This window comes from Peromyscus eremicus, chromosome 13, assembly GCF_949786415.1.
Source record: "Peromyscus eremicus chromosome 13, PerEre_H2_v1, whole genome shotgun sequence".
Taxonomy (NCBI): domain Eukaryota; kingdom Metazoa; phylum Chordata; class Mammalia; order Rodentia; family Cricetidae; genus Peromyscus; species Peromyscus eremicus.
Window position 1 is genome coordinate 47,527,474 of NC_081429.1, and position 16,330 is coordinate 47,543,803.

The 16,330-nt window shown below is 38.7% G+C and overlaps 1 protein-coding gene across 1 annotated transcript in view; it reads right to left on the reverse strand.

Moving 5' to 3' along the window:
- The window catches only part of Zdbf2 (zinc finger DBF-type containing 2), a 37,666-nt gene extending 26,807 nt beyond the window's left edge, over positions 1 to 10,859 (reverse strand). Inside the window, 2 exon segments of the mRNA XM_059278129.1 lie at positions 8,328 to 8,434; positions 10,805 to 10,859. Of these exon segments, the coding sequence (XP_059134112.1) occupies positions 8,328 to 8,387 (60 nt within the window). The 5' untranslated portion in view covers positions 8,388 to 8,434; positions 10,805 to 10,859.
- Positions 10,860 to 16,330: the final 5,471 nt, after the last annotated feature.

The window sequence follows — 16,330 nt, forward strand, 5'->3', positions numbered from 1 at the left end:
TTAGAAATTAACTCCACTTACTACCCTCCCAACCTACATCGCTCTTAATCCCACAAACATGATTTATTGATTGCCTACATATTTACCTGTCCATTGTTCTTCATTACTTCCTGATAGCTCTGAGCTTCCATCTGGAATCATTTTCCTTCTGCCTGAAGAACTCCTTTTAGTTTTTCCTTTAGTGAGGGTCTGCTGGTGACAAATTCCCTTAATTTTTGTTTCCTGAAAATATTTTTATTTTACCTTACGTTTAAAAGTTATACTTATTGAGTAGAGAATTCTAGGTTGGCGGTTGTTTTCTTTCTTTTGGCTCCCATTGTTTTCTATCGAATACTCCACTAGGTCTTGGCCCCATATTTCTTCACTGCCTTAGTAGTTTTCCAAAGCCTTGAAATATATATATATATATGTGTGTGTGTGTGTGTGTGTGTATATATGTATGTGTGTATACACACATACATATATACACACACACACACACACACACATATATATATATTTTTTTTCCAAGCTTTCAAAGTTAATATAAATTATCCTGGCTGTCATCAACAGAGTGTTTTTAAATTCCAATTTAGTGCAAGAGTGTCCAAATGAATAAAAAATACTTTAAATGTTAGGCAAAAAAAAAAATGCATCAAATCTTTATTGAATAGAACCTGTAGTTAAAGAAGTAATGTTTGAAAATTGCCAAAGGTTCAACAAGTCCAGTCATGTAATGAAACAATTTATCATTCATAAGAGAAAGATAAAGAGACTTCATTTATTTTCTGCCTCATGTTTATGACCAGCATTAAAAAAAAATTTAAAAGAGTAGAGGGGTTAAAAAAAATCACAACAAAAAAACTTTTTACTATGAAATTGATTGATTTCTATTAGATAAAGAAGACAAATGCCACCACATATTATACAGTTATCTTAGATATCATCTAAGATAAAAACAAGTCAGCATTTATAAAACCAGAACATCATTATAAACTGTTTCACATACACAAAGTTACAGCTTAGATCGGGAAGAAAAACTTGAGACACTTCTAAATGAACAACCCTGGTCAGAAAACGGTAGCTACTACTACCATGAATACTTGTGTCAAAATATACACAACAGTCAGTAAAATTCTTTCAACAAAAATGGAAGGGCACACTATTCAATTCAGTCTATGAAACTGTTATTACCCTAATACCAAAATGACACAAAAGACACCACAAGAAAGTCACACACCAACACTCCTTACAAATATATATGTAAAAATCCTTAAAAAAATTATTAACAAACAAAATCCAGCAACATCAAAAGAGAACTAACTGTATGCCCTAACCAAGTAAGATCTATCCAGGAATGTTAAGAGTAGAGTAACATCCAAAAAACCAGTCTGTGCTACACACTGACCCACAGCTAACCAAAACCCTAATGTGACTAAATCTAGATACAATTTAAGGAATTAGGATTACATGACACCAAAAGGATGAAGTTCTAATACAGCATTGATTGTTGACCTTATAAGAGGAAGAGAGATTATCCTCCCTGCACAAGGGAAGACACATTGAGAAGGCAGCCATGTACAAGCTAGGAAAGTAGACAAATAAGTCAGCTAGTATCTTGCTCTTGGACTTCCTAGCCTTTAGAACAGTAAGAAAAAACTCAAGTTGCTTACACCAGCTAGTACTACCATGTTTTATTATGGCAGCCTGAGCTTCTACACTTATATAACAAATATGCATGTGACAAATCCTGCACTCTTTCATAAGGAAACATTCAATAAACTAGGAAATAAACTGGGAACAGAAGATCATTTCCTAAATCTAACAAGGTCTTCTATATAAAACCACACTATGTATCATATTTAATATTGACAGGATGAAAGCTTTCTCCGTAAGATCAAGAGAGACAAGAGATATCTATTCTCGCCACTTCTACTAGATACTTACTAAATTAGAGAGGTTCAAGGAAAGAAAAAGGGGATCCAGATTAGAAAACTAGTGTGATGACTTTGTACATGGAAGACTCTTATACACAAAATGTCTTAAGGACTCACCAAAAAAAATTAGAACTAGTAAGTTCTACAAAGTTGCATGATGTAAGAGCAATATTTTAAAAAGTATTATAGTTCTATACACTAGAGATAAACAAAAGTATATTTAACAAAACAATAGCATCAACAATATTAATGAATAAATTTAACTGTACCCTGAAAAGCCCAAGACGAGGTTGAAAGGTTTTTAAGAAGCTGTATGCAACGGAAATACATTCTCCCTGCTCACAAATTGGAAGGCTCAGTGCTAAGATGGATACTCCACAAATTCCTCTGCAGAAGCAACACAATCCCTAACAGAATCTGCCTGCCTTTCTGAAGAACCCAACCTTAGGGGAAAAAAAAACTGAAGAACAGAGAAAGCCTATCGTGTTTAGTGGGGACGATGAAATGGGGACATGGTGGTATATCTGTGTTCTAAAAAAGACAGAAAACCTATTCAACCTAACAAACTAAAACTGCAAAGATATGGCTGATCAAAGGACCTCTGAAACTTGACCCAAAAAGGTTGTATGTACTACAAGATGAGATCTTGAATGCTTTTCAAAGGCTCAATATTGAAAGGTTGGTCTTTAGTTTGATACTATCAGAACCCTTAAAAGGTGGGGGTCTAAACCGGAGGTTTTAGGTCACTCAGAGAATGCCTCCAGTGAACATTTAGGAGTCCCGTTGCTTTGTCTGTTTTTCCCACTCCACAACTTGTGTCACTACACTCCATGCCAAGCTGTGTTGTGTCACCACAAGCCCACAGTAATAGAACCTATCAATTACAGACTAAAGTGTCTCCAAACTGAGAACCCAAACCAAACTTCTCTAAACCAAACTTTCTCTAAAAGAAATGTCCGTTAGAGTTCTACACTAAAAGTAAAGACCACTACCATCATAAAATATGCAAGTATAAAACTCAACAGTTGTTCAGATATACAAGAGAAGAATCATACAGAAGATCATCAAACCACAAAAATGAGTAAGGAACAAAACATATACCAAAAATTAGGAAAAAAACATTAAAAATATAACAAGAGTGTATCATTACTTGTCAATAATAAGCTTGAACAACATCAAATTCTCAAAAGAAAGGATGTAGACTGGCTCAATAGGGATTTTTTAAAAAAGACTCAATGTTATGTTGCTCTAAGAAACTTATTTCATTAGTAAAGTGACAATACTTCCTAGAGGAGAGGGACAGAAAAAAAGACAGACCATGTAAACAAAACCAGGCAGGAGTACCCATATTTGTATCAGTATCAATAGACTTGGAGTCAAAAACTGGGGAAACAAGACATAATGACAAAAAATTCAACTCAATAAAAGGAAATAATATATATATACACTATATATAGTATATATATATATGTTTAAAATAAATGCCACCACAAATAAAACACCTAAAAATTATATATAATATATAATAATTAGCTCTAAATATTAGATCTAAAAGGAGATTCTGGTACAGTAATGGGAACTCAAAATCCCACTTCCATCAATGGAAAGACCATCTACACAAAAACTATAAAGAAGCTGATTATATATTACATAATATATTTTTATGATTATATATTACATAATATTTTTCTTTATATATTATATAAAGAAACTGTTTATATATTACAGACCAAAGGGTCCAGGCAGACATTTACAAAACAGTTCATCCAATACCTACAGAATAAGCATTATTCTCATTAACAACATGTGGGACATTCTCAACAAATTTAAAAAAAAAAATCAGCACATGTATCTGATCAGAATTGAATAAAACTAGCAATAAAGAGTATCTTCAGAAACTACACACGGACATGGAAATTAAAGATGTTCAAGTGGGTCAAAGAAGAAATCAAAAGAAAATTTTAAATGTCTTAAAACAAACTGAAATTGGAATAGCACACTACAGCCTATGGAATGAAGCAAAAGCAATACAGATGAAAGTTTATAATGCATTACAGCTTACATTTAAAAAAATGTTTAAATACCACCACAAATCAACAACCTAAAAGAATCAAGAACACGGGCTGGAGAGATGGCTCAGCTGTTAAGAGCGCTGGCTGCTCTTCCAGAGGTCATGAGTTCAATTCCCAGCAAGCACGTGGAGGCTCACAACCATCTGTAATGAGATCTGGTGCCATTTTCTGGCCTGCAGGCATACACGCAGGCAGAACACTGTGTACATAATAAATAAATAAATCTTTTTTTAAAAAAAAGAGTTGCTTTGAGGCTGGGCGGTGGTGGCACTCGCCTTTAATCCCAGCACTTGGGAGGCAGAGCCAGGCATATCTCTGTGAGTTCAAGGCCAGCCTGGTCTACAAAGTGAGATCCAGGACAGGCACCAAAACTGCACACAGAAACCCTGTCTCAAAAAAGCCAAAAATAAATGAATGAATGAATGTATGCATGAATGAATGAATAAAAAATAAATAAAATGAAGAGCTGCTTTGGTTATGGTGTGTCTTCCCAGCAATGGAACAATAACTAAGACACACTCCTCGTAAGTGTTAAGACCCAAAACTATGAAACTACTAGAAGAAAACATAAGAGGCATGAACATGCCATGGTGCACATATGGAAGTCAAAGGACAACCTCAGGTGCCAGCTCCCTCCTTCTACCTTGTTTTAAGACAGGGTCTCTGCCTAGTACTTGTTCACTGCCACACATCATTCTTTGCCTTGCCTCCTCCTATCTTGGCACAGATTCGCTCCAAGTACAGAAGCACACTACCATGACTTGCTCTACAGTGTTCTAGAGATTCAAACTCAGTCCTTAAGTTTGTGTGGCATGTGTTCCATCAAGCTACTTCACCAGCCAACAATTCTTACTTTACTATTGTTTTTTGGTGGTGGCAGTGGTTTTTTGAGATATGATCTCATGTATCTCTGCCTTGTCTCAAACTCATTATGTAGCTAAGGCTAGCCTTCATCTCCTGATACTCTTGCTTCTACACTTCCTAACTGCTGAGAAGGCATGAGCCACCATATCTAGCCACCCAAAGGATTCATTCTAGAATATATAAGGGACTCAAATAACTCAACAGCAAAATATAATTTATTTTGAAAATGGGCAAATATCCTGTGTATAGACATATTTAAAAGATAATATACAATATACAAACAGCAAACCAATATATGAAAAAGTTTGATATCATTAATCATCAAGTAACTATAAATCAAGACAATAAGCTATCTTCTCAATCCTGTAAGAAGGGCTACTAAGAAAAAGATTTTTAAAATGGCAAGTTCTAATGGGACGTGGCAAAGGAGGAGCACTACTATAAGACTAATGTTAAACATAGAACCATTACAGAAAACAGGACAGAGGTTCCTTGGAAAACTAAAAACAGAACCTCTTATAATAGAAAATCCCACTACTGATGCATATCTAAAGGAAATAAAATCTGTATGCCAAAGCAACATCTGCATTCTTCCGTTTACCCTAGAATATTCACAATGGCCAAAAAAGGAATCACTACAGGTGTCCACAGACAGATGAGTGGATAGAGTGGTCACCCAAGCTTGACAAGGACAGAAGGATGGGAAGAGGAGGGTTAATGGGGATGAAGGACAGGTGAATAAGTGGAATAACGTCTAATGTTCTACAGAACAGGAATAGTAACTATGGTTTACTTTATCATATAATGATATACATTAACTGTCTATTTCAAAAGAGCAGAGAGAATGTTCCTAGTACAAAGAAATAATAAATGTCTGAGATGACAGGCCAATTATCATGATCTGATCATTACATATTGTATACATGTGCTGAAATATCACACAATTATCTGATAAATACATACAATTACTATATGCCAGTTTAAAATGTTTTTTTAAAAAGACTATGGTACTAGCATTACGATGCATATGTAGACCAATAGAACAGAACTGAGAACAAGGAAATAAACTCTTACAATTTTAAGTAGTTGATTTTTCAACAGATGTGACAACTGAATAGGAAAGACTACTCTTTCCAACAGAGAGTGTAATGATTACTGGATATCAAAAGCCAAAGAATGAAACTGGATTCCATCTCTCATCTATATAAAAATTAATTCAAATTGAACAGAAGACCTAATTATAAGAGCAACTATGAAACTCTTAGAGGAAAATATAGGCATAAATCATGATGTTGGGCTGGGCAATCTTTCATCAAAGACAACCCAAAGAAAGACTCCGTGGTGCACAGCTGCAGTCTTAGCACTGAGAAGGTGAAAGAGGAAGACTCCTCAAGCCTGAGACCAGCCTGGACTGCACATAAGAACTGTCTTTAATGTTGAAAAGAGAACATAAACAAATTGAAATTGTTTGGGGGCATGGAGGAGAAACAGGTCTCACTATGTAGTCCAAACTAGCCTGGAACTTGTAATATTCCTGCTTTTGCCTCCTAAACTGTGGGATTGCAGGCAAGCAATACCATACCTAGCAAAATTTAAAATGTTTACGCATCAAAGCATACCATCAACAATGTAGAAAGACAAGCCACAGAATAGGACAAAGTATTACAATCACATTGTTTCATAAAGGTCTGCTAGCCAGAAGAAAGGCTTAAAACTCATCATTAAAAAAGACAAAATGGACCAAAACATGGACATAGGATCTGAATAGGCATTTGTCCAAAGCATGTACACAAACAGCCAATAAGCACACGAAAAGATGCTTAACGACACTGGTGAATGCAAATCAAAGTCACAATGAGATATCACTTCACATCTACAAAATGACGATAATTAAAAAAAAAAAGAGATAGGTGCTGGCAAGGATGAGGAGAAACTGGAACCCTCATGCATTGCTGGAGGTAACATAAAATACTAGAGCCACTTTGGAAAACAGTGAGGCAGTTCCTCAAAAAAAAAAAAGTTATCATATGACCCAACAATTCCACTCCTACATATATACCCAAGAGAACTGAAAATGTATGTTCACACAAAAAAATTATACACAAATATCCATAGCAACAATATTCATGGCAGCCAAAAAAAGTTAAAACAACCTAAGCATCCATCAATTGTTGAATGAATAAATAAAATGTGATATTACTTTTATAATGGAATATTATTCAGCCATAATGAGGTAGTAATACATGCTATGATATGAATGAACCTTGAATATATTAGGCTAAATGGAAAGTCAGACAAAAAAGTCACAAGCATACGCTTCCATTTTGAGAAAATATCCAGGATACCCAAATATTTTGAAACAAAAAGTAGATTAGTGGTTGCTAGAGGTTAGAGATCCAAGGGTACAGTTCAGTGGGTATGTGGTTTCCTTTTAAAGATGAAACTTAGACAATATATCACTTTGTGTATACACTAAAGGTCACTGAATTTCACTTTAAAGGGGGGAAGTTTATAATAAAAGAATTACATTCCAACAAAATAAATAGGAAAGAACCCCCATACCAACCGCTCTCATCAGCATCCAGAATGATCCTTCTAAAATATGAGTTTGGTAATACAGTTACCCTTTTCATAGTGCTATGACGGCCACCAACCTCAGTGGCATAAATAAAAGTCAATGTTCTCCCCTTAACCTACAAGGATGGCTGTACATTTCCTGAGACAGGGTCTCACTGTATACCTGCCTCTACTGCTCTCCCCTTAACCTACAAGGATGGCTGTACATTTCCTGAGACAGGGTCTCACTGTATACCTGCCTCTACTGCTCTCCCCTTAACGTACAAGGATGGCTGTACATTTCCTGAGACAGGGTCTCACTGTATACCTGCCTCTACTGCTCTGTGCTGGGATTAAAGGCGGGCAGCCCTGTGCCCAGGAACCTACTGAGTTTTACAGACTCTATTACCCTTCCTTTTTCACCTGGTACTTGGCACCTATGGCCCAGCTTCCACTGCAGTCATACTGGCCTCTTGACTCCGGTCAGCATAATACTCTTCTCCTTCAGGGTATTTCCTTTGCCTGAACTCTTCCTCCATATGTATGCAAACCTGGCACTGAAGTTCTTTCAAATGCCAATTCAAATGTCACTTTAAAAAAAAAAAAAAGCCTTATCTGGCCTTTCTACTTAACCAGCACTCTCTCGTTTACCTTCTTTTCCTCATAAAACTAATCATAATTTGACATATTATGTATTAAAAGTATATGATTACTTATTTTCTTACTAAACTATACTGTAAACTCTATGAAAAAAATTTGTTTTTGTTCATGATCATAGTCTCATACTCTTAAGCAGTATCTGCAAACCAGCAGATTCTCAACAAAATCCATTCAGGGAATGAATGAGACAATCTAATCAAATGGAAAGGAGAAACTCGCATCTAAGGTGCGAAGTGTGATCGTGTGGGGGACCTCTCACCTGTTCCAGGTTAGGATACTGCACACGGCAATAGCTGCAGTACCCTTGTCTTTTCTGCATCTTAACTAGTCAGTCAGGAGGCTACTGGCTGAGCTCAAATGGTCAGACTACAAAGGAAGAGAAAAGAAGCAATAAAAATAATAATAATAATAATAATAATAATAATAAACAATAATTCTTTATTACTATTAGGAAAATAGCTCAAAATCATTCCTGTTTGTTTTTTGAGGCAGGATGTCACTATATACCTTAAGCTGACCTAGAATTCACTATGTAATCCAAAACTAGCCTGGAAATCGCAATCCTTCTGCCTCAACTTCGTAAGCACAGGAATAATAAGCATGCACCATCATGCCTAACTTCCACCTGTCCTGTTTCTATTGATGAGGAGAATAATACAAAGCAGACATGAGCTACTGAGTCAATATGCATCACTGGAAAGAGCAGTTTGCTGCAGTTATCTGAAGACAATGAAGGTTCTTATCAATTTTCTATAGCTCTGAGTTACTAGGAAATTATTCCAGATGAAATAATACAGCACTAGATTTCTAAAGACCATATTACTATAATATACTTACTAAACCCTTCTGAAACACTATTTTCCCGAGTTCTTATAACAAAAGCTCCAGGTTATCTGAACTTGTGGTATCAGAGAGAGCATCTAATTCTCTATCATAAGAGTAGAGATGTCATGTGGCAGTTTATGCTCAGCTCAAAGCTTCTATTATAATTTATCAGAGTTGCTAAAAATATAAAGAGCAACTGAAGTGGTCTCTGAATCACAAAACTTCCTAACTGTATAAACCACAAACAATTGAGAGTTTTTATTAGTAGTACTTTTGAGATTTCTTGACCAATAAATGGTTTACTAGTTTTTATGCACCTAAAACTATAAGTCTTCCATAATATATCCAAGTTCAAAATCAAGCTGAATGCTAAAATCATTCCCCAAATTCTGAATCAGTAGAATTGAGTTAGCGCCTAGGATTCAGCATTTTTAAAGATTCGCCATGCTGTTTAAAAGGGGGCTTCAGAGTAAGTCTTACACTGCTCCCTACAGTGTGTCTCTTCTGTGCTTGTACTTTGCTTCTAAATGAAACCCTGCTGCTTTGCAAAAATAAAATAAAAAGGTATTCCTCTCTTGAAGTCCTTTCCACTCTCAGGAGTACTTTACTTTTCTAAATAAATATGCATTTACTCTGCTAAAAGAGAGATTGATTCCCTAGATATCTCCATACATAGCCAATTAATTTGTTGGCAACGCACACGCACACTCGCGCGCGCGCGCGCGCGCGCGCACACACACACACACACACACACACACACACACACGCGCGCGCGCGCGCGCGCCGTTGCAGCTATTTTAATAAATTCAACGCAGTGTACTTGCTGTTTTGTTAAAACTGAAAAGTTTAATTCTAATTATTTAAACATTCTCGTCTGTTGGAATATATATATAACAGAATCATTCAATGTGCTGTATTTAGAGGGAGAAGGTGGAAACAGTCTTCATGTATTGCCCGGGCTGTCTTTTGACTCCTAATCCTTAGTGTCTCAAGCACTGAGATTACAGGCTTGTGCCACCAAGCCTGGCTCTGTACTTCTGAGTAAGATTATTCCACAATGTAAAAGGCGTAACTATTAAAACCAATGGTTGAAAAATTAAATTATAACCTCAAAACTAATAAAATGAGCAAAAGCTTTATCAAGTCAACACCTCATCATAATATTCACTTACCTATCACTCTGTACTGAGACCCTTTGCTTTTCTGCCTTCCCACACTTATAGTGAAAATAAATCAATTAAACCAGCATCTGAAATAATGTATGTGAAATTTTAAAACTGGATCTTTCCCCCCATTAATTCACCTGATTTATTAATTGAAAACCAGAGAACAGGACAAAGCTCATAGTTATATTTGCAGATAAGACAATTTTTATCCTAAGTGAATCCTAGAACATAAAACTAAACTTGGAAAATTATAAAATAACAAATGTTTTAAGCACTTAACTATCTAATTAAAACATTCACTAACTGAAGGCAAAATGAGTGTAACGTCACATACACAAATATGAAAGCTTACAGCCTTGAACTCTAGGGCTCCAGCAGCTGCTGTTTCTATCACCTTTCACGCCACAGTGAGTTACAACAGATCAGAAGCACGTGCTGACATTTTTTAAATTTAACATTCCAGGACCTCACCTACAACTTACCAGATCCAATCCCTTTGGAGGAGGAAGACAACACACATATATTACACAATTAAAATATTCAAGCTGATTCTAAATTGACCCAAGAACATGAGTACATTTTTTATGAACTAATAAAAGTTTAATTATTAAAAGGATCATTTATCCAGGGTCTAGAATTATACTGCTTTGCATGGGTCAATAGGTCTTTTTATATAGATTTGAATTCTACTAGAACCAGGTTGATTGATTGCTTGTTTTTTTTTTTAAATTAACAAGTGGATTACCTTGAGTAGACAAGATCAGGTAGGTCTTCAGCTGCGCCAATCTGGACAAGCGTCTGTAAATTAAAATAAAACAATTCTTTAGACAGTAAGTCTCACAGATATAGTTGGCCGAACGAACACTCCCTAGTCAGACTGGTATTTGAAAAGTAACACAATTATTTCCAGTAACAGGAGAAAATATTAAATTTTGAACACAAAGCACTTTACATACTACCATACACCTCCCCAAAAGGCAGAGCAGAGACTGTGTGCCCACCAAGCCCCTATGCACTTGGCTCTCTGGGCTCCAGGAACAACAGCTGTAAAAGAAGGTAAGGCACACTTGTGCCTTCAGCAAGTTAAGGGAAACAAAAATTGCCCAAAACCAAAGTAGGTTTCTGGTGAAATTTTGAAAGGAAAACACACGCGTGAAACGTAAGTTTGGTCCTGGTACCTAATTCTCGGTTACCATACTAGTTTTAATAAAAAATAATTGTCACTTCTTATCATCTATCTGTATCAGTAGACAGTTACGAGGAATGATCGAGGCTTTTAAATTCCTTGTAATTATGGGTCAAGTGTTAACCTGTACCCAGGACCACTTGTAAAGAAAAATTCCAACATTTAGTTTCAAAAGAACCAATAAAACCATTTCTTACGCAAGTATATGTTGTCAGGCACCTGCCTGGTACAGAACTCTGTCCTGGGAGCTTTAGGGGATGAACACAAGCTCTCCTGCCACCGAGGAGTGTAAAATGGAACTGGAAAATCAATGCAAAAGTGTGAAGTGGTATCTGAGAACTGATGAAGTAAAAATAGTACGCATGAGGCAGAGTAAGGCTGCGTGCTAGAGCTCTTGCCTGGCATGCGAGAGGCTTGGACTGGATCCACTACTACTGCCAATGATAAAAATGTGATAATGGGTCAAATTATCAAGATCAACTGAGAAATCTAGTGGCTAAGGATATAAAGGTAGGTATTGTTTTTAACCAAATTTTGGGAATGAGTAAAATTTACTTACAATAAGGTTAGGAAAAATAGTCCAAGAAGCAAATGAACGAATATAGGTATAAAAACAAAGAGGCGTCAAGTGCATTTGGAGAGACTGAATTAGTAAGTTCTGTGAAACAAAGGTTTGATGTGAGAACTGATGGGGCAGCAAAACAGAAAAAGTAGGGTGAGTGTGGACATGGCAATATTCAAAAGCCAACCAAAAAAAAATTAGAGTAGGATTTTTTTTTTACAAGAGGTATATTAATGTTCTAAAGAAATTGTGTAACAGGAAAATACACGCTATTTTTCACTTTAAAATATCCTTTTTAATACAAGACATTTCTGTTGCACAATGGTAAAAACAAATAAATACAGAATATAAATATAAGCTGCGACCCTATCTTACCATTTGTCATTTTTACAGAAAGGGACTGACAAGGGGCATTCAATTCCATCACCCTCTGCTTTCCTCTACACACGTAAGGATAAGCACCTTTCCACGCCATTACGTACAACTCCAAAACACAACGTTGGATTGCTGCTTAGTCCCTCATTTTATTTGTGCAAGACAAAAACCTCTCATCCAACAAGAGAAAAACCAGTAGTTGGTGAGCCAATAATTTTTAAAACACATACATACATAATCTTAGTATTTTAATTTAAAACGTATAATATATGTATTTGTTTAAAATTGGGTTATATTTTTTTTTCTTTTTTGCTTCGATGTTTAGAGAGTTTTTGTCTTATTTGGGGGGGGCAAATTAACCTGTACTTCAAGCCATATTTCTTTCACAGACCAATGTGATTCACTCCCAGTAAGCCTCCCTTTTACCGCTGTAACACAAGAGCCTAAATACATTTTCAAATCCAAGATTTGATTGTTTTCCATTTTTCCCAACCTCTTACAGATGTCACACCCAGTTATAGTTTTGAAAGAAACGCCTTTTTTTTAAGTCCAAAACAGACTATTTTTCATAAAAATTCTAATACTATTTTTAATGACAATGTTTATACTCTTCATTCATTGGTTTTTGTAACATCTAAAATTGTATAAACCAGTCTAGGGCACTAAACAGATATCTGAATTGCATGGGATGCTGCTGCTGCTGCTTCTTTTTTATTAAAAAAAACAACAACAAAAACAAAAGCAAAAAAACCCTCTCTTGCACGTCTCAGATGCGTACTAGGCGACAACGAGATAACCCAGTAGCACTGCTGTCGTGGTCTGGAGCTATACTGTCTTCCAGCTGTGTCACTGATGAGAACTGGCAAAATTCAGAATCCTCATAGGAAATACTTCCCAACTGCATGACAAAGGACATCAACGTAATAAAAAAATAAATAAATAAGAAAAGACAATAGAAGGGTATCTGATTTTTAAATAAAACAATCTGAGCTGTTTATGGTGGTGCACACCTATAACCCTGCATTTGGGAGACTGACACGGGAGGATCGTGAATTCAAGGGCCGCCAGGGCTACAGAGGGAGACCCCCGTCTCAAAAATAAAAAATAAATTAAAAAGTTAAATTTCAAATAAACAAACCCCACAATCTAAATTAGCTGTCTAGCAGTAGGAAATATGTGAAACAACCATAATCATAACAATGGCCAAGCCATATATTTAAAAAGACCATATTTTAATTTAGTGTCACTTCCTTCATATAACACTATCAACTACTTTTCACCTTTGCTTTTTTTTTTCTTTTGGATTATCCATGCTATGCTGGCTTCCCGATGGCGACAAGCATCCTGGACACTTCCATTGGGTCCTAATAAAATAATAATAGCTAACCGTGAGCACATAATCTGAGCCAGGCATGCTGTCGGCAGCTTCATATCTTATCAAAAGATAGGAGGCGAACCGACGACGTTGTTTAGAAAGAGGAGAGATATTGTTCCAGGTCTCACACCCAAACCGGGGTGGCTGGTGAATCTGAGCAAAGGGGGCTTCGGTTCTATAAAACGTTTCTTGATTTTTTTTTTTTTTAGAAATAATTTAGAATAATTTAGGAATCATTGTTTTAATATTAGTTAGATAAAAACAAATAATAAACAACCAAATTTGGTGCAATACACAATGCTACTACGCCAAAAAGAAGAAAGGATAAAATTAACATTTAGTTTAATTCCATCGTTTATCTCATTCTGAGTGTTTAAAGTACTTTAATGACTTTAAGTTTATTTAGCATGAGACCATAAGAAGCAATACCATTTTTATATTACAACCCAGTGCTTGAGAGAGAGAGAGAGAGAGAGAGAGAGAGAGAGAGAGCACGCGCGCGCGCGCAGAGGTGTGCGCGAGCCCACACACACATATGCACGCACACACACGCATACGCAGTTTTTTTTTAAAAGGTTTCACAAAACAATACCCTAGTAACGTACATTCTGGAACTTTCTATGTTACCTTAATTCATTTTTTTAAATGTTAGTCATGAATAATTAAATCAATTTAACAATTGACTAACCTGTAGAAAACTGCAGTGTGAAGAACAGTGCCCCAAATTATTAGGCAGAGTAAACAATATTTTATAGAAACTGGTTGCTACCCTGATTTCAGCTTTCTTCCAGCCAATAGGCTGGCTACTGCAGTGATACGTAATCAAATTTTCAACGAGTTTCTTGCTAGCCTTTTACGCTTTGGTTTCAGAGCATACAGAAAAGTCCTCGATGTATTAAGTGAAAAGAACAGAAAATGAACACCCCCGCTTACGTAAAACACGCATATAAATCAAGTACATGAATTTATACATTCTCAAAAAGGAGGGACCGATAATCGGAAATTGTTAATGGACTCTCTCCAGTGGGTGAGATTTGCCACGGGCTTTCTACATGCCCCTCGCCGCCCCTGGGAGCGCAGAACTGCAGTAAAAACAAATACACATAAAAAATACTATCATTTGGGGACAGAAACCGTTTTAGTGCCTTGAGACCCCGCATCTTTTGCATTTCTTTCACGAGCTACCCAGAACTGTCGTCAGAAACCGTAGGACCTGAAAAGGGCCTTCTTGGGAGTTAGTAAAGACGATGGCGTCTTTGACCAGCTCCACACAACTGTTGCACGACGGCAGCAAAAAACGATCGTTAACACGCACACACTCACACGCCCCAGCATCGACGGTCTCCTGCAAAACTCCGCGCCCGGGAAGGCCGGGGACCGAGCGCGCGGGCAACGCGGGGAAGGGGGTGTGTGGACAGGTGGCGCCCGACTGCCTCGCGGCCCGGCCCGCCCGCAGCCCGCCGCCCGCCGCCCGCCGCCCGCCGCCCGCCGCCCGCCCGCCGCCCGCCGCCCGCCGCCCGCCGCCCGCCGCCCGCCGAGTCCCTGCTGCCCCCCGAGGCCCACCTCCTCCCTCCGCTGTGCCCCGCAGCCGCCCCGAAGCTGCGTGCCGCGAAGGGCCGCTCCGCTCCGTCGCGCCGCGCGCGGGAGCCCGGGCAAGCCGTCCACGCTGCTCCCGGGCAGAGAGCGGGTTTCCCGGCCCCGCACGCTGCCACGGCCCGCCCAGCCACGGCACTCACCTCCGTGGAAGCCGCCTGCACTCCTTCCGGGCCGCAGCCGGCCGCTGCCGGCCTGAGCGCGCTGCCCGCCGCTTGGGTTCCGCCGCGCCGCGAGGGTCCCGAAGCCGCCAGAGCCCCCAGCCACGCCCGCCGGGAGCAGAAGAGAGGAGCTCAGCGGAGCGCGTGTCGCTCGACGCGGGCTCCCAGATGCGACTGGGCGATCGACTGTCAAGGGGCTGGTCAAGACACCGCAGCCCCACTGCAGCTCTGACGTCAACCAAGGTGCGAACACTGGGCCCCTTCTGACGCACGGCCCCGGCGCCGCCCCCGGCCCCCGCGCCAGCCCCCGCCGCCGCCGCTGCTGCTGCTGCTGCTGCTGCTGCGAGCCCCTTCCTCCCGCTCTTAAAGCGCACACTTCCTGCAGGCGCCGCCCCACGCGGCCCCCACCGGAATCTGAGCTTGGAGCAGGGACTCAGCGCCAAGCTTCAGCTTTTGGAGAAATGAGGGCCAAATGACCAGTTGAAAAATGTCTCGCAAAGCAACATGTGAATGCAGGCGAGGAGACCGGCGTTCAAGGGGTTAATCGAGCGCGCTCGGTTGCCCGGAGTCTGCAGTGAGGTGCCTCAACCAAAAGCTGCTTTTCAAAGATCCGTTTACTCAGGGATAGACACTGTTTTAAGGTTGCTATCTCGTCCTGCGTTTCACTGCCAAAGAGCAAGCATAAAATGAATCCTGAGCCCCCTTTAACAAAGCGAGGACCTAGGCTCCTTTAAAGAGGCAAGGTATTCAAAGCCTTCTGTTGCACAAGAAAGGATTACAAATATTAACAAATATCTATTTATCCTCACTTACTTACATTCACTGCCCTGTCTCCTACAAATGCGGTGGTGAGCAAAAACAATTAAGTCGTGAGGGACACAAAACTAAATCAGACACACTACTGAATGATATGTGATAAATACTAATGATATGTGATAAAGAAAATAATCGTTACCTAAAATCGGGACAGCCTCTGAAAGCAATCTTTTTTTTTTTTTTCTCTCTCTCTCTCTCTCTTT